This window comes from Psilocybe cubensis, chromosome 7, assembly GCF_017499595.1.
Source record: "Psilocybe cubensis strain MGC-MH-2018 chromosome 7, whole genome shotgun sequence".
NCBI classification, from domain to species: Eukaryota; Fungi; Basidiomycota; class Agaricomycetes; order Agaricales; family Agrocybaceae; genus Psilocybe; species Psilocybe cubensis.
Window position 1 is genome coordinate 2,777,352 of NC_063005.1, and position 26,861 is coordinate 2,804,212.

At 46.1% G+C, this 26,861-nt stretch overlaps 6 protein-coding genes across 6 annotated transcripts; 1 reads left to right on the forward strand and 5 right to left on the reverse strand.

The window, feature by feature from the left end:
• Positions 1-4,935: 4,935 nt before the first annotated feature.
• Positions 4,936-6,968, reverse strand: JR316_0008398 (Protein F37C4.5; the record flags this gene model as incomplete). The annotated part of the gene is made up of 7 exons (XM_047894113.1): positions 4,936-4,947; positions 5,018-5,363; positions 5,427-5,557; positions 5,617-6,057; positions 6,113-6,225; positions 6,285-6,706; positions 6,766-6,968. The coding sequence occupies 7 exons, from the start codon at positions 6,966-6,968 to the stop codon at positions 4,936-4,938; spliced, it is 1,668 nt and encodes a 555-aa protein (XP_047747428.1).
• Positions 6,969-8,082: 1,114 nt separating this feature from the next.
• Positions 8,083-8,391, forward strand: JR316_0008399 (uncharacterized protein; the record flags this gene model as incomplete). Its single annotated transcript, XM_047894114.1, has 3 exons — positions 8,083-8,212; positions 8,261-8,304; positions 8,353-8,391. The coding sequence occupies 3 exons, from the start codon at positions 8,083-8,085 to the stop codon at positions 8,389-8,391; spliced, it is 213 nt and encodes a 70-aa protein (XP_047747429.1).
• A 6,490-nt stretch (positions 8,392-14,881) lies between these two features.
• On the reverse strand, positions 14,882-16,899 carry JR316_0008400 (Protein F37C4.5; the record flags this gene model as incomplete). Its single annotated transcript, XM_047894115.1, has 7 exons — positions 14,882-14,890; positions 14,950-15,295; positions 15,359-15,489; positions 15,548-15,988; positions 16,044-16,156; positions 16,216-16,637; positions 16,697-16,899. The coding sequence occupies 7 exons, from the start codon at positions 16,897-16,899 to the stop codon at positions 14,882-14,884; spliced, it is 1,665 nt and encodes a 554-aa protein (XP_047747430.1).
• Positions 16,900-17,739: 840 nt separating this feature from the next.
• JR316_0008401 (uncharacterized protein) lies at positions 17,740-18,324 on the reverse strand (the record flags this gene model as incomplete). The annotated part of the gene is made up of 1 exon (XM_047894116.1): positions 17,740-18,324. One exon carries the CDS (start codon positions 18,322-18,324, stop codon positions 17,740-17,742), a length of 585 nt encoding a protein of 194 aa, XP_047747431.1.
• A 1,945-nt stretch (positions 18,325-20,269) lies between these two features.
• JR316_0008402 (Ascochitine biosynthesis cluster MFS transporter) lies at positions 20,270-22,748 on the reverse strand (the record flags this gene model as incomplete). The annotated part of the gene is made up of 14 exons (XM_047894117.1): positions 20,270-20,347; positions 20,410-20,528; positions 20,585-20,631; positions 20,753-20,953; positions 21,030-21,083; positions 21,139-21,213; positions 21,267-21,310; positions 21,357-21,394; positions 21,452-21,636; positions 21,692-21,820; positions 21,872-21,982; positions 22,034-22,247; positions 22,310-22,409; positions 22,461-22,748. 14 exons carry the CDS (start codon positions 22,746-22,748, stop codon positions 20,270-20,272), a joined length of 1,683 nt encoding a protein of 560 aa, XP_047747432.1.
• A 1,392-nt stretch (positions 22,749-24,140) lies between these two features.
• Positions 24,141-26,839, reverse strand: JR316_0008403 (Phosphatidate phosphatase APP1; the record flags this gene model as incomplete). Its single annotated transcript, XM_047894118.1, has 6 exons — positions 24,141-24,990; positions 25,050-25,218; positions 25,270-25,336; positions 25,394-26,328; positions 26,380-26,493; positions 26,542-26,839. 6 exons carry the CDS (start codon positions 26,837-26,839, stop codon positions 24,141-24,143), a joined length of 2,433 nt encoding a protein of 810 aa, XP_047747433.1.
• Between the last annotated feature and the right edge of the window lie 22 nt (positions 26,840-26,861).

The following is a 26,861-nucleotide window of genomic DNA, read 5'->3' on the forward strand; positions in this document are numbered from 1 at the left end:
TCCAGCCTTGAATTCAGAACGCCGCTCGATCTTACGTTGGTGATATATTACCTACCCGAATACCAGGACCCCTAACGACCCAAATTTCCAGACGTTTTGAAATAGCGTTATTTCGGAAGATTGGGACGAGGAGAGGGATATGGGTGGCGTGCACATTTGCTGAGTTGTCTTGCAAAATTTCAAACGTTGGTGCCGTTTACTGAGTATTGCAAAGGTACCAGGGTGCTCTCTAGCTCACTTGGATGTTGCAATTGTACGTGGTTTTTTGTGCTCTAGTGTTGTTTTGCTAAAATCAATATCTGGCGTTCTCGGGAGATGGATAAAAAATTTTGTGTTCAAACTTCGAAATTATGAGAATGGGTACGTGAACTGGACTAGTACCTATTGATAGATTCAGGGATGATATGAATCCAGTTTAATTTTTGAGAGAAGAACGGCGGATTTGGGATGGAGGTGAAGATGTTCCGGAGGTGCATAGGGATGGTTCTGCAATGAAATTTGAAGTTGATCTGGGATAGGTCAATTCTTCACTTACACAGGGGTATTATACTGACCTCGATAGTCCAGATAAACGGTTCAATGAATGGAACCAATGTAAAGTTGCGTACATTTGCAGTGAATGTATTCTCTGACCATCGCGGATCCACAGCTTCACCAACGTTCACTCGCACCTACCAGTCATCACCCACATACCCAGACATCCCCTATTATCCCAGAACCACATACAAAACCGCATTATTCGCGCGTACAAAGTGTACAGCGTACATGTATTGCCAGCGCACAAACAAGGTTCGTCGAGTTCACCGCGTCTTCCTCTCATTTCGCTCTGACAGATAGTTCGATCGGGTATGCAAGAGGTGTCGTAATCACTCTGAAACGCGACGGGGGCGAAAAGAAAGCGAGTTGAAAGGCTGGAAAATGGGTAAATGGGGAGGAGGAGTACATGTCCTCTCGGCATTGTACGCATTCTATTCGACATTCGAGCGGTCTGGGGCGGTGGGTTAGTGTTCAGGGTGACTGGGTATGCAGGTGCGTATGTCGTCCGAAACGATTTCTGGTGTATTTGCGTCGCTTTTGTAGGTATGTGCTTTTGATTCAATTTGGTTTCCAGATTTTATTTGAAGATTTCATGAACATCGGGAGGGTTTATCGAGGTACAGTGACTCTTTCCTGTGCAATATAATGGAGTACAAAAGTTATAAAGTGCTACAAAGTGCTTAAACTAGCTAACCACGTTGTAGGTAGATTTGGATCTGATGAGCTGTATCGTTAAAACTTGATATTTTCAATGAAAACTGACTACTTTCCTGTATTCTGGAGTGTATATCAATAGGGGCTATGACTCTGCATGATGTGCATAGGTCTACCTAACGAGAAACAAGCGGAAAACCCTCCATTTCCTCCCACAACCGTTAATTGCAATCCAGGCATTGGACTAAAAGCCGAGCGGGCACTAGCTTCAAAGAAGTTTGGTAACGTAAGTGATATATTTGCTTTCCATACAGTGAAGCATTGGAAACTGATTGAATAGAAAACATGGCGAAATTGAACCGGGAAAGGAGGTGAGCATACTTTATTTGTAAATTTTTTGATTCTCCTTCCAAATTTTCTTCTGTCAGAGATGAGAAACTATTGCATAAAGGCTGGGGAGAGTGTTAGGCTACAGATACATACGAGTTCTTTGAGTGTAAACATGTTTAAACGCGAATACACTTGTGTGTTTGCTTGCAAGATTGAAATGCTGTAATATAATCTGGTATTCTGAACTCCAATTGCGTACATTTTGATTAGTATTTACACTAGATTAGTCCTGTATAGCGCGCGCTTGAGCTATCAAGCCAATGCATAGGTAAAACGGATCTGAACAAGGTATGTTTAAGGCTGCAATAGTGAGTACATAGCGCTACATGGATGCCGGACATAAGTTCCCGGGCAGGAACACACCTCTACGTCATTCTTCCGAGTCCAAACTTGAAGAGGAATGGCACAGTTTACGGATGGGATGTTTTGAAGTAATCCGGAGGAAAACAGAATCAGCGACTAACTTCTGGGAGAGTCTTGTCGTACTAAACGGCTTGAACATGAATATTATGACATACCTTTGCTGTGAAGGTGAGTTGTTACGGATCTGGAAGCAATTTGGCGTTTGAAAACCTGATTTTAGGAGATACGTGGCACGGAATTGAACTTGAATTTGAGTTGATTTTAGCGAGATTTGTATTTTAATGGATTATGTGTTTACTGTACCTTTTACAGTAGAACCACACGACACTTCTATGTCATCCGTCTGAATCCAAACTTGAACAGGAATGGCACGGTTACGGATGGGATGTGTTGAATTAATCTGGAGGAAAACCGAGTCAGTGACTAACTTCCGGGAGAGTCTAGTTGTAGTAACCGACTTGAATAGGTGTATTATGATGTATCTTTGCTGTGAAGGTGAGTTTCTCCGGATCTGGAAGCGATTTAACCTTGGAAATTCTCAATTTAGGAGATACGTGGCACGGAATTCAACTGGAATTTAGCGGGATTTGTGTTTAAATTGGTTTTGTATTGACTGTCCCTTTTGAAGTGGAGCCACACGCGACAAGGGATGGTCGCTATAAATGCCGAGAAATGAATGGGCGCCTAATCAAACCACTCGGTTAGTGCAGTCGGCTACAGTCTAATGTCATCATTTGTTGCAGAATGTTGCAGCGGAATCTGGGGATCAACGGACATAGGTGAGCGGTCAGGGAACAGAACCACGCTTGAAAATATACGCAATGGTCCGAAATGTGCGATTCCGGGCGACTTTGGTGTATTGCGTCACTGAAGCGACGGAGAAACGTCTCGAGGCCTGATTTTGTTCCGAGCTTTGTCATTCAAGAGCCTAATTCTGACCCTGAGAACCGTGCGATTGGTTTGTGGGCACCGACGAGCTGGATTTGAGATCAAGATCTCCAGGTAGGTGCATGGTTACTCACTAATTAACTGATACGCGCTAGCAGCAGGGATGTTTCGTCATTGATTTTGCGTGTTATTTTGGATTTTGAAGCCCCTGTTCGACTTGTAGTACGATTTTCTTGATTTGAATTTGAAGTCTCCAAACCGTGTAGTGTATGTGAGTGTGGTGAATTCGAATGTAATTTGAGTGGGGTTGGATTTTTGAACCTGTAACAAGCAAGTAACGAGGTTCAAAAATATACGAATTATTCAAAGATTTTCACGCACCAGCAAATTTGTATTCAATGTTCAATCGACGCTACGAAGGCGTGTCTATAAAATTAAGGTGAAAAGAACTGGAACGGGAGGATTTCCGAGTAGGTGCATGGTTACTTACTAAGTTAACCGATACGCGCTAGCAGCAGGATGTTTGGTCATTGGTTTTTCGCGTTATTTTAGATTTTGAAGCCCCTGTCGAGTTGTAATGAATGTAGAATTTGAAGATTCAGAACCGTGTATTCTGCCTTGGTGCGGTAGATTTTGATGTAATTTGAGTGCGAGGGGAAGGATTTTGAAAAGGTTCAAAATATACAAATTATTCAAGGATTTTCACGCAGCAGCAAAGTTATATTCAATTACGAATTTGTGTCCATGAAAACAAAGTAAAAAAAGGTTGGGACGGGAGTGTACGTATACGTTGATAGGAGGAAATTGGATTAGAGCTACTAGAAGACTTTTGGCTTGTTTGTGTCAGGGATAGCGGAGCTTTAATACGTGACATATAAGTTGACTTGCCTTTTTTTTCTGCTAGGGATTGTATCCCGTCTTTATGCCAGTCCGCGGTGTTATGCCCTCCCCCTCCTAAATTCGATTTTTGGGCTTCCGCCGAGCTAGGTGTTCTGCAAGCCTCACCCGGGATCTTTACGACTCCTTTACTGAGTGCTGGTACGTGGAATTACCCCTAAACTGACTAAAATGTGCTCATTGCTGTATGCGTTGGCGCTTAGCATTCGAAATTTGAAATTTGGAGTTCCCGCGACCCGTGTATTCTTGCCACCGTTGACTGGGGATGCCAGCGTCTAGTCTTGTTCCCGCGACTTTTCGCCATCGACACGTGAGTATTTGTGTCAAGACACATGAGAGGTATGTGTATTTATCGTGCATTGTGTTGTATTTGCTCACAGTTTGGCAGGATTCGAAATTCGAAATTTGGAGTTCCCGCGACCCGTGGTTTCTTCCTGCCGTTGAGTTGCAGTGCCAGCGTCCAGTCTTGATACTCAGAATTCCCGCAACCCGTGGTTTCTTGCCGCCGTTGAGTCGGAGTGCCAGCAACCAGTCTTGATATTCAGAGTTCCCGCAATTTGTGAGTTTTTCCCGCCATCGACTTGGAGTGCCTGCAACGGGTGAGTATTTGTGTCCAGACGAATGAGAGGTGTGACTTGTTGTTCCCGGTGCTGGTATGTGCTCTGCCTTGAGATTTGGTGTTTGGAGTTCCGGCGGCGCGTGAGTCTGCTCTATAGGTACGTGTTGCTGCCCCTGTGTTGTACAGTCTTGCGCTGACCGTATGGTCGGGGTCCTAAGATTTGAAATAAAGTTCCCGCAGCCACTTAGCCTCTCGCCATCTGGCTCATCTATCAAGACCCGACTGGATTACCGTATTACGAGTCGCTGTTTTATCAAGACACGGTGATGGAACTTCAATCGTGTGTCTCGACTTGATAGGTACGTGTCACTTCCCCTTGCTCTGACTGTATGGTTGGGGTTTTGAAGTTCCCGCGGGCACCTAGCCCCTTGCCATCTGGCTCGTCTATCAAGACCTCAATCTAGGGATCCCTTGATGATGCGCCCTTCTCGTTCTTTCATTCCCTTCTTTTTCTTTTTTTTTGTGTTTTATTTTGTAGTGGGACACCTTTGTAGTAGATAGCAAAAATGAATGCATGGCCTTTGGGCGGGGAGAGACTATGTCACTGAACAGTGCGAAAAATGGCAAAAAACTTCTATCTCTTTCACTCAGGGTCGTCTCTTTAAGGTATCTCGCCCCATATAAGGGTAAAACCAACACAACTTCTGACGTCATTTGCAGCGAACAAACCTTGCCATCCTTTCCAACCTGCCCTGGATCCATCTCCGGCTCATCCGCGCCTTCCCACCGCGCCACCACCTGAGAGCTAATCTTCACTGGCTCCGGTACAATAATGACACCCTTTTTGTTCGCCTGAGGTAGTACGAGACCCGGAGAGGTCAGGTTGACTGTAATATTGCTGTCCTCTGATACAGGCACCTGCTCGCGTACTTTCAGGTAGCTGATGGGCGTCGCTTTGGTGTTACTGATGCTGATGCGTTGAGAAAAAAGGTACGTAGAGTTTCGGCGCGTAAAGCTGGGTTGAGTGACTTTCTTGCTACGAGGGTGATAGGTGATGCGAACTGCAGGGTCGATGCTGTTTTGTTATGTAAAACAGATATTAGAAAACGGGTGGTAGCTTTATGGGGACACGACTTACCCAAGAGGACAATCAAAACTTTCCTGTGGGCTAACAGTCGGGATATCAGAGCGCGAGATGAAACTTCCATTGACGTAGATGCTTGCTATGCCGCGTAAAAGGGTATATTCAGAGTCATTCTTTATTTTTGCCTATAAACCAAAGAGATAGATGAGAAATTATCAGAAAAAGGTAGACATGTAGGACATACAGTTAAATGAGCCTTTGGCGATTTTTTTGGGACCGTAACCCAGGACATGGCTGCGTCCAAATACACTTCCATTATAGTCACGGTATGAGAAGCGCCGTCACTCGGAATCGTCATTAATCCAGGGACCGAGAACGTTGCATTGATGTCCCCTTTCGATGTGACTGTCAAGCCTCGGGCCTTGATGTTGGGCGGTCGCGAACTATGCAGTCTTCCTCCTCCTCTAGGTGGACCTCCATCAGATTCAGAATCGGAACTAGCTGCAGATTCTTTTCTCATTGAGTGGCCGCCGAACGTGTTAAGGCTGGAGGCAGCAGCACTTTTTCTCAGGTACTTTCCGTACATGGGCTTATACATAGAAAGCGTCCATGGCTGCAATTCCGGGATATTGAGTCCTGTTGTGGGCGTCACTGTCTCCAAAGTCAATGGAATATCATTCCAGGACTAGATCTGGGAATTAGCTTTGGTAGGTTCTGAGCAGCGAGATAATTTCAATCACCTCTCCTGTATTTTGTGAGATGGCTGCTTTGTATATAAGCTTTACCGCCTTTTCCTTGGTGTCCATTTTCACGTAGATAGCGTAAGTAGGGTCCCAGGTAGCGCTGGAAACAGCTGTCCCAAAGAGTTTAGACTACTAGTGACCAAGACTTGATGAATGAGATAAAGCTGACCGTATTTCAAAACAATCTCAACGTCGCATTCTTTGTCTGCGACGAGAGTTATGTAGACACGTTTGCGCAGCTTATTATCCACTTTGACCTCGCCCAATGCTACTTGCTCTTGCTCAATGTCTCTAGTAACCTCTGTAATTTGCTCTTCCAAATCAAGCTGCTTGAGATCCCATTCCTCTGCAGCCGCGTCAATTCCTCGCTGCAAATTGGCCAACTCATCTGCCTTGACATGTCGCACGGCAATACTGTTCTGGAAAGACTGAACTGCCGCGATCGCTTTATGGCACCGCATCAACGCTTTCTCCAGCCGAATCTTCTGCTTTATCAAGTCTTCAAGACGATCAGAAGTTGTCATAGGACCCGAAGAAGGAATATCGGAGAGTGAAACTTCATAAATTGTACATTGACCGCGACCTTCAACTCTGTAGCACATCCACTGAATTAAGTACCAGTTACCCTTATAAAAGAAAATAAAGCGTACCGAAGAGAATCTGGGACCAGCACATCAGGAAGACCGGACACAATGACCTTATTGTCGCCTTTCTTGAGCTTTGGTTCAAAAACACGCGTCACCTCCGCCAGGCCAGTATACAAGCTAACGTTCGCGATCTTGCTATCCGTCTGACACGACAGGCATACCTCACTGACTGCTCGGCTTGCATTTGCGATTGCGTTTGGAGGCATCCTTCACTTTGAGTAGTAGGGTGAAGGAAGAGACAGCTTGTGTCGTATTGAGTCATTGGTTCTGTTATAATTACGTTTGGAAGTCAGGGCTAGATCAGGGGCTCCAAGGTGTCAAACGCCAGCACAGCCCCTGACAGTATATCCAAGAACAGGTTGCTCGTCAGGTTAATGGCGACTTTTATGATTAAAGATATTCAAAGTCAGCTATGGTTGGAAGCAGGTGAAGTATGCCGTCAGTCAGCAAATACAGGCCCATAGTAAGCTGGCAGACAACAAAATGCCATTTTTTGTTTCCCACGCTTCCTGCCCGCGTATTTCCCTAATGCGCTGAATACCCCGTGCCGCATTCTTATCGTGTACTTGATTCTGCTTTGGTCAGGGTCCTCTGATTCAATTTCCTAGTGGAATTCATCAACTGCCCAAGCTAATTTTAATTCCACTCTGTAAATGCGAAATCGCAAGTCACTGTATTCATCCTTTCTTTGCTGCTTTCTTCTCTTTGCAGAGAGTTGGTCGCATACCCCCCACACAGCTCTAGTTGCCCCGCCGCTGTGGCCTTCCCACCACCTCGTTCTCGTCGACGACCGTCCAACATTTCCACAGCCCACGCACAATGCAGCAACCAGCGCCCCGTTCCACTGGGCTACAACGCATCTGACAGCATGGGTCAGTCAATGCATACCTCATTTATTTGTTGCTTACCTTTTTTTTCAGTGGTGTTGGCGGCCTAGGACGCAAACACGGCTCGATCCTCAACACTGCGGCGCTGTGTAAACCGTCAGAGGGCCTCACGCGCCGGCGGATGTCACGATTGGGCTGTACAAGGGGGCGGGCTCGTGTAAGTCAATGAATTCCGTATTTATTTGTTGCTTACCTTTCTTTTCAGGGCATTCGGTGGACTAGGATGCACACGGCTCGATTCTCAATACGGCGGTATTGTATAAACCGTCAGAGGCAGAGGCGTCAGAGAGCCTCACGCGCCGGCGGATGTTATGATTGGGCTCTAGAAGGGGGTGGGTACAGGTAAGTCAATGAATTGCTTATTTCTTCATTGCTTACCTTTGTTTTCAGCAGAGTTGGTGGCCTAGGATGCGTACACGGCTCAATCCTCGACATGGCGGCACCATGCAAACCGTCAGACAGACGCACTGGAACTTGCATTTCTGATAGTTGGGTTGCGAAAGGGGTGTTGGGTCCCGCCGCTACAAGACGTTACGGCCGGGCTGTAGAAGTGGCGGGCTTGGGTAAGTCAATGAAACCTAATTCCTTTATTACTTACCTTTCTTTTCAAGACATTCAGTGGTCTAGGACGCACACGGCGATGGGGTGGGTACAGGTAAGTCAATGCATTGCTTATTTCTTCGTTGCTTACCTTTCTTTTCAGGAGAGTTGGTGGCCTACTAGCATGCGTATACGGCTGTAGACCGTCAGACACGTCAGAGATGGCGGGGTGTTGGACCTGTGGAAGGGGCGGGCACAGGTAAGTCGATGAATTCCTCGTATTTGTTGCGTACCTTCATTCGCTGGGATGCCCAGGACACACGGCGACGAGACGTGGCTCAACTCTGGTGCGGCGGCAGCGCTGTGTAGATGTGTGTAGCCCGTCAGACACGTTGGAGACCTGTGCAATAGGACATACCTTTACCGGTGGCACGCAGCAGAGGGGTGTATGTGAGTACCATGCCACACCATTTCAATATTGATTGCTCACCTCTAACCACTACAAAGACATGCGTAACCGGCTCGATTATCGACACGGCGGCACCATGTAAACTGTCAGAGGCAGAGGCAGAGGCTTCAGAAAGCCTCACGCTGTGGTGGATGTTACGATGAGGCTGTAGATAGGGGCGGGCATGGGTAAGTCAATGAATTGACTGTTTCTTTGTTGCTTACCTTTCTTTTGAGTGGTGTTGGTGGCCTAGGATGCAAACATGGCTTGATTTTCGACACGGCGGCGCTGTGTAGACCGTCAGACACGTCAGAGGCAGACGTAAGGGAACATACATTGACCAATGGCGGGGTGTTGGACCTGTAGAAAGTGGCGGGCACAGGTAAGTCGACAAATTCCTCATTTCATTATTACTTACCTTCATTCGCTGGGGTGTTGGTGGACTAGAACACACGGCGACAAGGCATCAACAAGATGCCACCAACGTGGCTTGACTCTGGTGCGGCGGCGGAACTGTGTAGACGCGTGTAGCCTGTCAGACGCGTCGGAAACTTGTGGAACGGGACGTACCTTTACGTGTGGCGGGCTGTAGAAGGGTGTATGTGAGTACCATGCCAAACCATTTCACGGTTACTCACCTCTCGATGGCCCTCTCGATGGCCTGGCAAGAAATGGCGACGAGCGCCGGTGGTCAGCCAAATTCACAGTTTCAAGACCATCACTCACCTATGACAAGCTGCTGAGATGCGTCGCAGGAGGAGGCGGAGAGGAGAGGAAAGAACTCCTGAGATGAGCAGAGGAGGACGAGTGGGATGAGAAAAAGTGAGTACATTCACGTCCTCTTTTATAGTTTGCAAAGCACGCTGCTGTACGTACACCGGTACGCTATGCAATTTCGGGTTCTACCGTTGGTTTGCAGGGTCCAATTTTGGGATCAGCAAACAACTTGAACGCAAAGCGGGTGCTAGCCGAGTGTATCTACCGTAGGATACACTCCTGTCTGTCTGTAGAATTGGAATAGATGTGTTTTCATGTTTTCGTGGACTGCGTGTTTGTCTATTTCAAGTTGATCTGAATGTTTGTTTCGAGCTTAATTCGAGCACTTCAACTTTCTCCTACTTTCTTGATGCCCGTCAGGTCTGCGCTGGATAATACACCTCACATTTCAACCTTGGGACTCCAATCCCTTTGCGTTAGACCAGTACGTATAGTAAAAATTTCACCGGAAACATGCTAATTCATGCAATTACAGATATCTGGAATAAATCCTCAACGTTACCCCTCGAGCTCTAGCTTCCAGCCTTGAATTCAGAACGCCGCTCGATCTTACGTTGGTGATATATTACCTACCCGAATACCAGGACCCCTAACGACCCAAATTTCCAGACGTTTTGAAATAGCGTTATTTCGGAAGATTGGGACGAGGAGAGGGATATGGGTGGCGTGCACATTTGCTGAGTTGTCTTGCAAAATTTCAAACGTTGGTGCCGTTTACTGAGTATTGCAAAGGTACCAGGGTGCTCTCTAGCTCACTTGGATGTTGCAATTGTACGTGGTTTTTTGTGCTCTAGTGTTGTTTTGCTAAAATCAATATCTGGCGTTCTCGGGAGATGGATAAAAAATTTTGTGTTCAAACTTCGAAATTATGAGAATGGGTACGTGAACTGGACTAGTACCTATTGATAGATTCAGGGATGATATGAATCCAGTTTAATTTTTGAGAGAAGAACGGCGGATTTGGGATGGAGGTGAAGATGTTCCGGAGGTGCATAGGGATGGTTCTGCAATGAAATTTGAAGTTGATCTGGGATAGGTCAATTCTTCACTTACACAGGGGTATTATACTGACCTCGATAGTCCAGATAAACGGTTCAATGAATGGAACCAATGTAAAGTTGCGTACATTTGCAGTGAATGTATTCTCTGACCATCGCGGATCCACAGCTTCACCAACGTTCACTCGCACCTACCAGTCATCACCCACATACCCAGACATCCCCTATTATCCCAGAACCACATACAAAACCGCATTATTCGCGCGTACAAAGTGTACAGCGTACATGTATTGCCAGCGCACAAACAAGGTTCGTCGAGTTCACCGCGTCTTCCTCTCATTTCGCTCTGACAGATAGTTCGATCGGGTATGCAAGAGGTGTCGTAATCACTCTGAAACGCGACGGGGGCGAAAAGAAAGCGAGTTGAAAGGCTGGAAAATGGGTAAATGGGGAGGAGGAGTACATGTCCTCTCGGCATTGTACGCATTCTATTCGACATTCGAGCGGTCTGGGGCGGTGGGTTAGTGTTCAGGGTGACTGGGTATGCAGGTGCGTATGTCGTCCGAAACGATTTCTGGTGTATTTGCGTCGCTTTTGTAGGTATGTGCTTTTGATTCAATTTGGTTTCCAGATTTTATTTGAAGATTTCATGAACATCGGGAGGGTTTATCGAGGTACAGTGACTCTTTCCTGTGCAATATAATGGAGTACAAAAGTTATAAAGTGCTACAAAGTGCTTAAACTAGCTAACCACGTTGTAGGTAGATTTGGATCTGATGAGCTGTATCGTTAAAACTTGATATTTTCAATGAAAACTGACTACTTTCCTGTATTCTGGAGTGTATATCAATAGGGGCTATGACTCTGCATGATGTGCATAGGTCTACCTAACGAGAAACAAGCGGAAAACCCTCCATTTCCTCCCACAACCGTTAATTGCAATCCAGGCATTGGACTAAAAGCCGAGCGGGCACTAGCTTCAAAGAAGTTTGGTAACGTAAGTGATATATTTGCTTTCCATACAGTGAAGCATTGGAAACTGATTGAATAGAAAACATGGCGAAATTGAACCGGGAAAGGAGGTGAGCATACTTTATTTGTAAATTTTTTGATTCTCCTTCCAAATTTTCTTCTGTCAGAGATGAGAAACTATTGCATAAAGGCTGGGGAGAGTGTTAGGCTACAGATACATACGAGTTCTTTGAGTGTAAACATGTTTAAACGCGAATACACTTGTGTGTTTGCTTGCAAGATTGAAATGCTGTAATATAATCTGGTATTCTGAACTCCAATTGCGTACATTTTGATTAGTATTTACACTAGATTAGTCCTGTATAGCGCGCGCTTGAGCTATCAAGCCAATGCATAGGTAAAACGGATCTGAACAAGGTATGTTTAAGGCTGCAATAGTGAGTACATAGCGCTACATGGATGCCGGACATAAGTTCCCGGGCAGGAACACACCTCTACGTCATTCTTCCGAGTCCAAACTTGAAGAGGAATGGCACAGTTTACGGATGGGATGTTTTGAAGTAATCCGGAGGAAAACAGAATCAGCGACTAACTTCTGGGAGAGTCTTGTCGTACTAAACGGCTTGAACATGAATATTATGACATACCTTTGCTGTGAAGGTGAGTTGTTACGGATCTGGAAGCAATTTGGCGTTTGAAAACCTGATTTTAGGAGATACGTGGCACGGAATTGAACTTGAATTTGAGTTGATTTTAGCGAGATTTGTATTTTAATGGATTATGTGTTTACTGTACCTTTTACAGTAGAACCACACGACACTTCTATGTCATCCGTCTGAATCCAAACTTGAACAGGAATGGCACGGTTACGGATGGGATGTGTTGAATTAATCTGGAGGAAAACCGAGTCAGTGACTAACTTCCGGGAGAGTCTAGTTGTAGTAACCGACTTGAATAGGTGTATTATGATGTATCTTTGCTGTGAAGGTGAGTTTCTCCGGATCTGGAAGCGATTTAACCTTGGAAATTCTCAATTTAGGAGATACGTGGCACGGAATTCAACTGGAATTTAGCGGGATTTGTGTTTAAATTGGTTTTGTATTGACTGTCCCTTTTGAAGTGGAGCCACACGCGACAAGGGATGGTCGCTATAAATGCCGAGAAATGAATGGGCGCCTAATCAAACCACTCGGTTAGTGCAGTCGGCTACAGTCTAATGTCATCATTTGTTGCAGAATGTTGCAGCGGAATCTGGGGATCAACGGACATAGGTGAGCGGTCAGGGAACAGAACCACGCTTGAAAATATACGCAATGGTCCGAAATGTGCGATTCCGGGCGACTTTGGTGTATTGCGTCACTGAAGCGACGGAGAAACGTCTCGAGGCCTGATTTTGTTCCGAGCTTTGTCATTCAAGAGCCTAATTCTGACCCTGAGAACCGTGCGATTGGTTTGTGGGCACCGACGAGCTGGATTTGAGATCAAGATCTCCAGGTAGGTGCATGGTTACTCACTAATTAACTGATACGCGCTAGCAGCAGGGATGTTTCGTCATTGATTTTGCGTGTTATTTTGGATTTTGAAGCCCCTGTTCGACTTGTAGTACGATTTTCTTGATTTGAATTTGAAGTCTCCAAACCGTGTAGTGTATGTGAGTGTGGTGAATTCGAATGTAATTTGAGTGGGGTTGGATTTTTGAACCTGTAACAAGCAAGTAACGAGGTTCAAAAATATACGAATTATTCAAAGATTTTCACGCACCAGCAAATTTGTATTCAATGTTCAATCGACGCTACGAAGGCGTGTCTATAAAATTAAGGTGAAAAGAACTGGAACGGGAGGATTTCCGAGTAGGTGCATGGTTACTTACTAAGTTAACCGATACGCGCTAGCAGCAGGATGTTTGGTCATTGGTTTTTCGCGTTATTTTAGATTTTGAAGCCCCTGTCGAGTTGTAATGAATGTAGAATTTGAAGATTCAGAACCGTGTATTCTGCCTTGGTGCGGTAGATTTTGATGTAATTTGAGTGCGAGGGGAAGGATTTTGAAAAGGTTCAAAATATACAAATTATTCAAGGATTTTCACGCAGCAGCAAAGTTATATTCAATTACGAATTTGTGTCCATGAAAACAAAGTAAAAAAAGGTTGGGACGGGAGTGTACGTATACGTTGATAGGAGGAAATTGGATTAGAGCTACTAGAAGACTTTTGGCTTGTTTGTGTCAGGGATAGCGGAGCTTTAATACGTGACATATAAGTTGACTTGCCTTTTTTTTCTGCTAGGGATTGTATCCCGTCTTTATGCCAGTCCGCGGTGTTATGCCCTCCCCCTCCTAAATTCGATTTTTGGGCTTCCGCCGAGCTAGGTGTTCTGCAAGCCTCACCCGGGATCTTTACGACTCCTTTACTGAGTGCTGGTACGTGGAATTACCCCTAAACTGACTAAAATGTGCTCATTGCTGTATGCGTTGGCGCTTAGCATTCGAAATTTGAAATTTGGAGTTCCCGCGACCCGTGTATTCTTGCCACCGTTGACTGGGGATGCCAGCGTCTAGTCTTGTTCCCGCGACTTTTCGCCATCGACACGTGAGTATTTGTGTCAAGACACATGAGAGGTATGTGTATTTATCGTGCATTGTGTTGTATTTGCTCACAGTTTGGCAGGATTCGAAATTCGAAATTTGGAGTTCCCGCGACCCGTGGTTTCTTCCTGCCGTTGAGTTGCAGTGCCAGCGTCCAGTCTTGATACTCAGAATTCCCGCAACCCGTGGTTTCTTGCCGCCGTTGAGTCGGAGTGCCAGCAACCAGTCTTGATATTCAGAGTTCCCGCAATTTGTGAGTTTTTCCCGCCATCGACTTGGAGTGCCTGCAACGGGTGAGTATTTGTGTCCAGACGAATGAGAGGTGTGACTTGTTGTTCCCGGTGCTGGTATGTGCTCTGCCTTGAGATTTGGTGTTTGGAGTTCCGGCGGCGCGTGAGTCTGCTCTATAGGTACGTGTTGCTGCCCCTGTGTTGTACAGTCTTGCGCTGACCGTATGGTCGGGGTCCTAAGATTTGAAATAAAGTTCCCGCAGCCACTTAGCCTCTCGCCATCTGGCTCATCTATCAAGACCCGACTGGATTACCGTATTACGAGTCGCTGTTTTATCAAGACACGGTGATGGAACTTCAATCGTGTGTCTCGACTTGATAGGTACGTGTCACTTCCCCTTGCTCTGACTGTATGGTTGGGGTTTTGAAGTTCCCGCGGGCACCTAGCCCCTTGCCATCTGGCTCGTCTATCAAGACCTCAATCTAGGGATCCCTTGATGATGCGCCCTTCTCGTTCTTTCATTCCCTTCTTTTTCTTTTTTTTTGTGTTTTATTTTGTAGTGGGACACCTTTGTAGTAGATAGCAAAAATGAATGCATGGCCTTTGGGCGGGGAGAGACTATGTCACTGAACAGTGCGAAAAATGGCAAAAAACTTCTATCTCTTTCACTCAGGGTCGTCTCTTTAAGGTATCTCGCCCCATATAAGGGTAAAACCAACACAACTTCTGACGTCATTTGCAGCGAACAAACCTTGCCATCCTTTCCAACCTGCCCTGGATCCATCTCCGGCTCATCCGCGCCTTCCCACCGCGCCACCACCTGAGAGCTAATCTTCACTGGCTCCGGTACAATAATGACACCCTTTTTGTTCGCCTGAGGTAGTACGAGACCCGGAGAGGTCAGGTTGACTGTAATATTGCTGTCCTCTGATACAGGCACCTGCTCGCGTACTTTCAGGTAGCTGATGGGCGTCGCTTTGGTGTTACTGATGCTGATGCGTTGAGAAAAAAGGTACGTAGAGTTTCGGCGCGTAAAGCTGGGTTGAGTGACTTTCTTGCTACGAGGGTGATAGGTGATGCGAACTGCAGGGTCGATGCTGTTTTGTTATGTAAAACAGATATTAGAAAATGGGTGGTAGCTTTATGGGGACACGACTTACCCAAGAGGACAATCAAAACTTTCCTGTGGACTAACAGACGGGATATCAGAGCGCGAGATGAAACTTCCATTGACGTAGATGCTTGCTATGCCGCGTAAAAGGGTATATTCAGAGTCATTCTTTATTTTTGCCTATAAACCGAAAGATAGATGAGAAATTATCAAAAAAAGGTAGACATGTAGGTCATACAGTTAAATGAGCCTTTGGCGATTTTTTTGGGACCGTAACCCAGGACATGGCTGCGTCCAAATACACTTCCATTATAGTCACGGTATGAGAAGCGCCGTCACTCGGAATCGTCATTAATCCAGGGACTGAGAACGTTGCATTGATGTCCCCTTTCGATGTGACTGTCAAGCCTCGGGTCTTGATGTTGGGCGGTCGCGAACTATGCAGTCTTCCTCCACCTCTAGGTGGACCTCCATCAGATTCAGAATCGGAACTAGCTGCAGATTCTTTTCTCATTGAGTGGCCGCCGAACGTGTTAAGGCTGGAGGCAGCAGCACTTTTTCTCAGGTACTTTCCGTACATGGGCTTATACATAGAAAGCGTCCATGGCTGCAATTCCGGGATATTGAGTCCTGTTGTGGGCGTCACTGTCTCCAAAGTCAATGGAATATCATTCCAGGACTAGATCTGGGAATTAGCTTTGGTAGGTTCTGAGCAGCGAGATAATTTCAATCACCTCTCCTGTATTTTGTGAGATGGCCGCTTTGTATATAAGCTTTACCGCCTTTTCCTTGGTGTCCATTTTCACGTAGATAGCGTAAGTAGGGTCCCAGGTAGCGCTGGAAACAGCTGTCCCAAAGAGTTCAGATTACTAGTGACCAAGACTTGATGAATGAGATAAAGCTGACCGTATTTCAAAACAATCTCAACGTCGCATTCTTTGTCTGCGACGAGAGTTATGTAGACACGTTTGCGCAGCTTATTATCCACTTTGACCTCGCCCAATGCTACTTGCTCTTGCTCAATGTCTCTAGTAACCTCTGCAATTTGCTCTTCCAAATCAAGCTGCTTGAGATCCCATTCCTCCGCAGCCGCGTCAATTCCTCGCTGCAAATTGGCCAACTCATCTGCCTTGACATGTCGCACGGCAATACTGTTCTGGAAAGACTGAACTGCCGCAATCGCTTTATGGCACCGCGTCAACGCTTTCTCCAACCGAATCTTCTGCTTTATCAAGTCTTCAAGACGATCAGAGGTCGTCATAGGACCCGAAGAAGGAATATCGGAGAGTGAAACTTCATAAATTGTACATTGACCGCGACCTTCAACTCTGTAGCACATCCACTGAATTAAGTACCAGTTATTCTTATAAAAGAAAACAAAGCGTACCGAAGAGAATCTGGGACCAGCACATCAGGAAGACCGGACACAATGACCTTATTGTCGCCTTTCTTGAGCTTCGGTTCAAAAACACGCGTCACCTCCGCCAGGCCAGTATACAAGCTAACGTTCGCGATCTTGCTATCCGTCTGACACGACAGGCATACCTCACTGACTGCTCGGCTTGCATTTGCGATTGCGTTTGGAGGCATCCTTCACTTTGAGTAGTATCCACGAGGTCGACGTGTAGGGTGAAGGAAGAGACAGCTTGTGTCGTATTGAGTCATTGGTTTCGCCCTGCAGCTGTTATAATTACGTTCGGAAGTCAGGGCTAGATCAGGGGCTCCAAGGTGTCAAACGCCCGCACAGCCCCTGACAGTATATCCAAGAACAGGTCGCCTAGATAGCTTCGTCAGGTTAATGGCGACTTTTATGATTAAAGATATTCAAAAGTCAGCTTACATCGATGCACTGTGGTTGGAAGCAGGTGAAGTATGCCGTCAGTCAACAAATACAGGCCCATAGTAAGCTGGCAGACAACAAAACGCCATTTTTGTTTCCCATGCTTCCTGCCCGCCTCTCAAGAGTCAGAACGATTAATTTGCTATGCCAGTACCTGGCATGCTCTAGTAGAATCTTGCCGCATCACAAATGTCAGCAGGTCTCCCTGCTAGGTTCGCACGGGGTGCCATTTTCGCACGGGGTGACGATCAAAACACTGGTGGATCACGTGTGCTTAAGCATTTTGGGTCCCCACCAGTGCAAAGGGGAGCAAGCTCCCCAATAATATCATGTTGAGCGCTCACTTACATCGTGAATAGCAACGATACTGACAATATCCGGAAAAATGGCGTCTAACTTTCGGTCAGACATGGCAAGGTAATTATTTTTTTAACTTCGTGATTAGTTTGCATTTTCTGTTTACAGTGTTATCAAAATACATACGAACTACCAAGAAGCTATTGGTGCACTGTGCCTACAGATGCCTACGCAGTACTAGTAAATGTCAATGATGAAGCAATATACTATGGGTGGACATAAAAGAATCTCACTTAAAAAAAATTGGCATTTCTGTTCCAAATCTCGCAATGGCGATAAATTTCATCATATTTCAGCCGCTCTGGAAATCCACTTCCACATTCGTATTCAACTACACGATCTTCGAACTTCCAAACAACCTTCATGCCCGCAAGTTCATCCAGAGCAGGATCAAGACTACGCATACCACGACCAGACGGATCTTCGTATTTAGGAGACTCGGAGGAAGTGCGGTCCAAGGACAGGATCTGAATGTTAGGCATGCTTCGATTACTTCGCCACTTGAGAAATTGCTCGATGGAACCTGAAAAACGCCCCGGATGATATTTACAATGACATTTGCGCTTTCTATGTGTGTTAAAATCCATTTTTGACACGGTAAGATAGCGCAGCATTGGAAATAATGGTGCTTCTGATTCGTCGGTTTCGATGTATTGCGTTAGGATGAAGATACCTTCCTCATCTATTTTCAAAGTTTCCACCGCAGAGAAGTGTGACATAAATCGATTGAATGAATGATAAATTCTCTCTCCATAATAGAATGTAAGAGACGTGGCGAGTTCCAGGACGGTGACAGTCGAAAAATAAGCAGACGACATGGTATTTATGAAATTGACCATACGTGTTTCAGCGCTTGATCGCGTATATGTTTTTATTCGTAAATCAAAAGACCTGCTGGATGGATCGCGGTAATAAAGGCTCCCCATATCGTCTCGGAGGCTAAACTCTGTGATGGAGAGATACATATGAATTGACTTTGGTGGTATTTCGGCGAACCTATTGTGAAGTTTCGAAGCGATGTGATTTTCATAAGATTCCTGGCCATTGTTCATTATCCCTGACAGATACAATGTGGTCGAAGGGGGGATAATGATGTCTCGAAGATAAATTAAGCAGTTATCGAGAATTAATGTGCGCAGACAGGGCAAATTTATTAGTGGAGGGTGATAGTCGTCAACAAGTTTATGTTGTTGGAGTGTAAGTGAGTTCAGATATGGCATGTGGCTCAGAGCCTCGCATATTTCTTTGTTATTGAAATTTTCTCCTAAAGATAGAGAGCGCAAGTTTGACATCCAAGAGATATCCAAGTTGCAATGTTTGGACATTGACTTGAATTCGTGTAGTCGAGGAGCATAATTGGAAAAAATTTCGCCTTGGTGATTATCCATATGTAAGGAAGGAAGAGAGATTGATTGCAGATTGGGTGCCCTACGTGATAGCAGAGCATGGAAGTTGAAACGGAGGCATCCGTAATCATCGAGAAATGCAAGTTTCTCAATTCTTTCCCAATTCTGTGCGATCAGATTTTGAAACCACACAAATCGACGCGATTCTGCAGACTCTCCGACTACGTTGCTAACCTCGCCACAGTACCAGGGCACTGGACATTTGCTGCACTTCATCGACTCGGGACATAAAATCCAAAGCTGGGACCTGCCACTCCTTTCTAGAACTAGGTTTCGCCAGTTGTGGGATTTTTGGTTAAGAGAGCGCCAGTCTATGAGTCGTCCCCACAGTGAGGACGTTCCAAGCAGAACAGATCTCCACCGGCGACATACTTGAGAGCTTATGCGTGCAGTGTCGAGAGGAAGTGGTTCCGACGATTTCGTGAGATCATATTCAGTATTGGTCATGGAAATTAACCATAGGATATCATCAGATATACGGTTTAGTGGAGATGAAGTCGGTTGTGTTTGACATGACATAAATGAATCCATCAAGTCCGTGGCATGCAATAGACTTGGATTCTAAACCTCAATTCCGGATCCACAAGAGCGGCTGTAGAGGGCTTCACAGCACCTGAGGGGTAGGATCAAATAATTCGTAAAAAATGAAGTCAAGTTGAAGGCTCCTGGGTTAAGGCGAAGTGGTGGGGATTGGGAAGGCAAGAGGAAGTTGTGGAGTGTGGCTGTGCGGTATAATGATGTGTCTAAGTCGGCGTGATTGTGAGAAGCCGGGAGGCTTTGAGCATGCCGCGAGTGATCCTGGAGCATAGAGGCCAGAATATTATATTCTGTGCACCATAGTTTAATTATTTGAATTCTGGTCATGTAGATGGCATTGGCAAGGTCAATCGGCGTCGACGGTCAAAAAGAGCCTGCTGAGGGTGACTGCCATTTATTATGGTTGGTTGTTGTGGAGATTTTACGGACCCTAAAAATGATTACTCACCGGTTTCCAGAGTCGGTAGCCTGACAGACCTGTAAACTTTCAGGCTCCGATGGGGCTCCCAACTCCCTTACAGGTTCGAAGGCAGAGTGTTGTGGAGACATTCTGCTGGATCTCACTGGCTCAGGATGAAGGGAACCATCTTTATAGTTATTTAAAAAGCGAGAGCGTTACGCTCCTATGCTCGGCACAGATAATGTTACAATAACCTGGAAGTATACAAATTATAAAACATAAGAATCCGAATCCACCAACCCAAAAAAAAGAAATGCATGTTGATATCAACAGATGTGTGCAGGATATAGGTTAGCTACAAATGCCGATCGAGAAACTCAAAAACGAAAAAAAAAATTGAAGCAAGGATACAGGAAATGATCATCGTCTTTCGGCCTCCAAAACCGCTCTCGAGAATTTACTTCGTAGGCGGATGGCGGGACCGTAGAAAAAGAGTACCTAAATTACATACGATTCATGAGGAAAATTACTCGGCAAAAATTTTAAAAAATCAAACTGACATATGGTATGGGAATCATCACAGCAGCGATACATCCAAATAAGGTGTTTGCCCACTTATAGTCAAGCGTTCTATACATTTGTGTCGTGAAAAGAGGGAAGGCGGTTGCCATAAGGTTGCCTTTGAAAATAACGCAACATCAGGTCAGTCGGTCTAACCACAACAAGGGGACTCACGAGCAAGACTCTGGCCGGCAAGAGCAGAAGAAGCAAATGGACCATAGCTTTGGGCAAGTGAGCCAAAAAAGAGACAGAGACGGGACAAACATATAGCGAAAGGAAAACGGTTCAAAGATAAGCACTCTTATCCTCGGAGAAAACAACGCTGTAGAGAAGGGTACGCACCAATCGGCAAGGTAGGTGAAAACGGCCAAGTAAATGATAAAGACACCCCAAATGAAAAGAGTGATTCCAATGGTCAGCGCAATCCAATGAACGCTCGAGAATGACGACCATGCATAGATGAACATCCCCACAGGGAGGAGAATCGCCGCAAAGCACGCCAGGTAAAGACGTGCTTCCGGACCTCGATGGGGAAAGTACCGCCTATAGGAAAAGAATACAATCAGTTCTACTTCCAGTGCCTGCGCCTCAGAATACGTTATGATTATCAAACACGTACTGGTAAAGGCTTTCTTGGTAGAAATTGGTAATAAACCCGAATATAGACCCGATACTGTGAGGGGAAGATTGTCAATCCACTACAGTAATTGATACGGAGTTTTGCTTACACCATGGCCATAAAAACCGTGCCTATCCAACCAATGTCGAAATCGTGCAAATCCCTGAACACCCCTGATATTGATCTAAGGTAAAGTCAATGAAGCACATGTACACTTGGCCCAACATTAAAACGTACTCAATCATGCAATAGGTTACGCCCCATGCGAATCCAATCCACAGCTACGATAGATTGAACATTGGAAGAAGTAGAAGCTGAATGACTCACACTAAAACTAGACACCACTGGTTCAGTGAGCATCAAGTCTGAGAGAACCACAAAATTAATGAAACGCGTATACAATCTTTAATTATTTAACTCACGAACTGGTCTTGTACATGAAATCCAAATCAATGTCCTGAGCTTCGCGCGTTCGTCTTCCACCCTAGCGCGATATCGATGATCCCCAGTTTCCTTGCGCAACTTCTTGGCTATTCTCGTCAATAGAATAGAAGAACGTGTCTCTTTCATTATAAACGGCAGGATAATCAAATACACCGCACAGATCCTAGGATAAGATGTTTGTCTATGAGCAATGCAATTGGTTAAGATGGTCAACCTACATCATTTGAATCCATTGAATCCATTTCCAACCTAGTTTACGGTTTACCTCTATCCAACCTGCGATCACAGGCCCTAATCCAGTGCCTCCGACGGCCATTAGACCGAAAATCGACATAGGAAGGCCCCGCCTGTGTTCATTAATTTAAGATCACAATCTAAAATGAAAATGAAAGGCGTACTCTTTGGGTGTCCAGATATCAGCGATAGTTCCACCCACCATGGTCGCGCCCGTCGAGCCAAACGCGCCCTGTAACAGTCTGGCAATGATGACAGTCTGTATATTTTTCGCACTTCAAAATAGTTCAACATATACAATGTCCATCAAAGTTTGGGGGACTCACAGAGCAATCATCATGAACATTAATAGAAACCCGACACCTGATCCTAGATATAGAGGCTGGCGTCCGAATTCTTCGCTGAAAGACGCGGTGACCAAAGGCACCACGCCGAAGCCAAGCGCGTATACGCTTAGACCGATAGTAGCCTGAAAGTCTGTGCATCCAAGGTCGCGCGTCATCGACTCGAATCCCATATTGTACGTCGACGACGTGGATGCTGTGATGACAACGGGTTATTTATGTTTTGTATACACAACCCGACGTCCGTGGAAAACGTACATGCTAATAGTGTGGCAAAGCACGCGACCGACGTGATAGCCCACTTTTTCCGCAGCGAATAATTGATCGGGTTTCGTTTGTCGCCTGGAGCGAATTCAATCTACAACGCATGTCAGACCCACGTTTGCCGTTCCACCAAGTGCGAATATACATAGATAGGCTCATTTGTTTTGCCTTCCTCTTCTGACCTCGAGCTTTTTGCGCTCGAAAGCATACGGGTTAGACGGTGGCCAAGTCCCTCGTCGAGTTCTTTTTCATCTGGTCGCGAGTCGTTCGAGATATGGACTCGAGGATCCAAGCTGGGCTCCCTGACATCTTCGAGACTTTTGACGACAACGCCCTCGCCTGATATATCAGGTTCAGACACATACAGCGTCGGTGTGGCTGATTTCTCTCCATCGACGGTAAATTTCGCGGACAAAGTGGTACTTGACGCCATTTTCCGGCACTCGTCGCGACGAGCAGTTAGACTCAACGAAGCGAGCTAGGAAAGACAAACTGAGGTGTCGAAAACTCCATACTTGGCCTGTTATTTATGGATTTGTTTTGGGACTGCTGCACGTTGACACTGTAAGGGGTTTCAAGCTTGGAACGGACGATGTAATCTACGGATTCAAGATAGTCCGGCGTGGGTGATGCGCATGTCATTCCGCGGTACCATGCCGCATCGGCTTTCGTGCCGTGTCCACAAGAACCAGCGATCTACCATTGCCGTTTCGGTCTCTCATCTTGGCGACTATTGTCTATCTCCAAATAGCTCCTGCTTTTCCTCACTGCAGTCATCAGGGAAACATATGATATTGTCGACGGTGCACATACAATTCGCAAAATTTAGCTTCCTCCTCACCTAGTCCATACAGGAAGCCTCGCGCCCATCAGGGATCGTCCAAATACTGGGCGCTAATAAACTTATATCATGATACTACTCCTGCGACCCACCTGTGTATCAAGGAGATTACCAGTCTCCTTTCGCTTCTTGCCCCAGAGCAGACCGAGGTGGGTCATCTTTGTTGCACCTGCCTACCCCTTGGAAAGCATTCCTGAGAAAGCAACCTGAAGGCCGCAATGGGCGTGGTTAGTAAGGTTATGGATGCAGCATAGCTTTACGTCCTTCCACTCATTCTGGCCGAATTTTCCGAAACTGTCCATCGTTAACCAATTTGCGACCCTGAGAAGATGATAGATGATGATATAACTTATTCCTTCCAAGACGCCATTGTATGGTCATGGAGCCCGCAATGTTCATTATGACTCGCTGACTGACAATTACATTTACTACTATATAAACCTTCTGCATTTCAGAAGCACAATGATTTCTCTAAAAGTAGGTTGCTGGGCTTAAATTATTCCTATCTTTCCGGAGAAGATGTCGAAGGATCAATGCAACCCACGCGCGGCATCTATGTGTAAACATAGCAGTAAAAAGATTCGATTTCTCAAAAACGTCATTAAATCTATTTTTAGGTTGCCGATGGTCTTACTAGTGCCATGACGGCGAGAAAGAGGCATGCATCGAGCACAAAAACCCAGCGATCGTGAAATCTCCGAAATTCCAGGACAACTTTGAATACACTTTTTGATTGAGTGGAATCACAAAAAGTTTCAATCCAGAAGGAAACGCAATAGGTATAGTATATGGATAGTACAAATGATTACAGCCGTCCACGTAGTATACATCCGGCAAATAGTATCGCAAAGACGCAAAATGGAGAAAATATGATACATACTACTACTTAGATAAAACCTTGCTTCTGGATATGCGCACTAACACCACCAACACGGAAACACCAACTCCACCAATATAGAACAAGATAGACTGAACGCTTGTTCCTCACCGCTCTTGGTCCAGAATCTCCTGTGCCTCAACACACTCGCTCGGATCTCTAAATATCCTCAGTGGTATATGACTCGGCATCTGCGTCCTCGCTCTATACACTCTCATCTGGAGATCGTTCCTCTTCTTCTCTGCTTCCGAGATCGAGCTTATCCGTTTTCCAGTGGTATTTGAGCTCCCAGACGACGTCGACGAGCCAGTACGCTGCGAGCGGAATGATGCAGCGGCGGAAGCAGGACCCAAACTGCTCATGCTGGATCGAATGGACGGTGGCGGTGTCGCTTTGGGCGGCTGGTCCACAAATTTACCCGGGGACTGCATCACATCCTGTGGCTCTCTACTAGAATTATTTGGTGAATTCACATAAATCGCAGGTCCTGTGACTGCAGACAGACGCGGTGGGGTGACTGCGTCACCGCTTCTCATAGACTCCGGTTCGGCGGTTAGTGCACCAACGCCTAAATATGACTGATCTCTTGCTTTAGCCAGCGCTTTGTCGTCAACACTAGCAGACGTTGATGGTTGTCGACCACTATCAAATCCAAAAGTGTTCGGTCGTGGGGTTTCGTTGGCATCGCCCGTCCGAACATTGGGGGTAGAGCTTCCAGAATTAGAGGAGAAGAAACTGCTATACTTTGAGTATGATGATATTGATGGAGAAAAAGAACCATTCGTCATGCCGCTTTCGCTCCTTGAAACAAGTGGCCTCTCTATTGGCCTCGTACCCGCAGCACCCATAGCTTTCCAGCCAGTTGGGTCCTCAAGAGCCGGAGGACCGCCAAATGTGTTTGCATCGGCATCGCGTACGAACACAGCTAGGATGCGATCAGGCCGTTCTCGTGCAATACTGTTTACGTGTGTGTCAGTGCTCAGTTTCTCGTACGCAAGGGTTTGTTGGTTACATACTCGGCGTATAATTCCAAATCTTGTTCACCGGAGTCTCCAATCAAGAAGAATCGCGAATCAGGGAAAGAGTCCAGAATGTCGACAATTCCCGCACGTTTGCGTGCTGCTGGTGCCGAAAGAAGGCCAGTAAACAGCGAGCGACCCGCGTAGGATTTTAGTTTAATTGAACCTAGAGATAGAAGTATCGATAAAGGTATATGTCCAGACGTAAACTACTAACCAGGGGGTAGTTGCGACACTTCGAAGAATTCATTGAGGACAGGGAGAATCTCAAAAGGACCATTTGACTACAAGTCAAGACAGTGGGTTTCAAGGCTAACAAAAAGATCAAGATAAATGCTTACAACGTAATGAAATCGCACACCACGGCTCCACATGGCAGCGTACCACTCTCCCATGCCAGGGATGACATTGTCTCTTAAATCCTTCACAAAAACATTATGAAAGACCGCCCTTGCACCGGAAAGCACGCCTGAAAACTTGACTGTATCGTCGATGTCCGAAATCACTCGTATAGGCGAATATGTTACTGGGATCCGCGTCAGCGAAGTCAGTGGAGTAGATGTTGGTGAACTGTCGACCGAAAGCGACGACGAGGATGGATTCAATGGCAATAGTTGGGCAACGATCAGTAATTCATGCTCTACCTCAGCCTCACCAAACGCGATGTGTAGGGCGCGTGGGTGATGACATAAGTCCTCCCAAGGAATATTGAATTTAACCTGAAAGCTCCCATCAACACCAGTCATCACGTCCTGTGACGCAAGAGGCCCATTTTGAGCATCTGTCGCCAACTCGTCAACATCATCAGTGTTCCCAGGGCCCACCGACGTCGATGAGCTATCATTGTGGGGCGCAGAGAAAAGGTGGAGTCGAACGACGCGGTTGGGAAGCGTAGAGGACCAAAACGGTTGCAAACGTCGCTCGAGATTGGCGTGCAATCGCTTGATAACGTCTGCAGTATTCTCCGCCACAGAGTTCACGACGCTGTCAGCTGTCTCTCGTCCCGTGGAAGGTAAGTCATTGGTTGAGGACGAGGCGGAAGAAGAAGACGAAAGTGACGCCGAGTCGTCTTTAAGCGGGTCGTCTGTCGTTTTGGCGAGTCTAAGCTGGCGCTCCAGGGCGTCAATATCATAATCGTCTGCGATATCCGTAGGGCGGGGTGGAAGTTTAACTTGGGCAAGCAATGCTTCTGTGGACGGGGTTAACTGCGCGAAAGATGAGGAATTCGGGCGGACATCCGCAGCGCTGTCCACAATTTTTGGCAATGAAGCAAATCCTGGCGTAGTTGTGTTCAGTAAAACTCTAGCAGCAATATTAGAATGCACACCTTTAGCCAATCGAATAAATGCGCGTTGAGAACGGCTAGCGTTCTCAGGGGATCTATAGCTAATAGCGTATCCTGATACGAAAACCTCCAGTTCGAATGGTCGAGGTCCCCTACCTGTATTGATATTGAATTGAGCGCCAAAACTAGTCGGAGCTGACGCACCGTATTCATCTTGTTGAGATGCATACCGCCTGGCCGCCCAACCAGGAAAGATGTTGATTAATTCATTACTCTCCGTGGCATCATACTGCCCCCTCCTTCGAACCCTGATCTTTTGGCCTGCCCAAGCCCTCCAACTCTGTCTGGGCTCGTCGCGCGGGGCTTGCGATGCATTTGGCGTGGTTCTCCCTGATCTCCAGCCCGCGCCCGGCTCGCGACCAGAGAGATAACCTTTGAAGGATGATATGCGGTTTCCTGCCGACGTCAAATATCTCCAGGATGAGGGCATATCTTCAGACATGGTGGAAGTCAGTGGCAGAGAG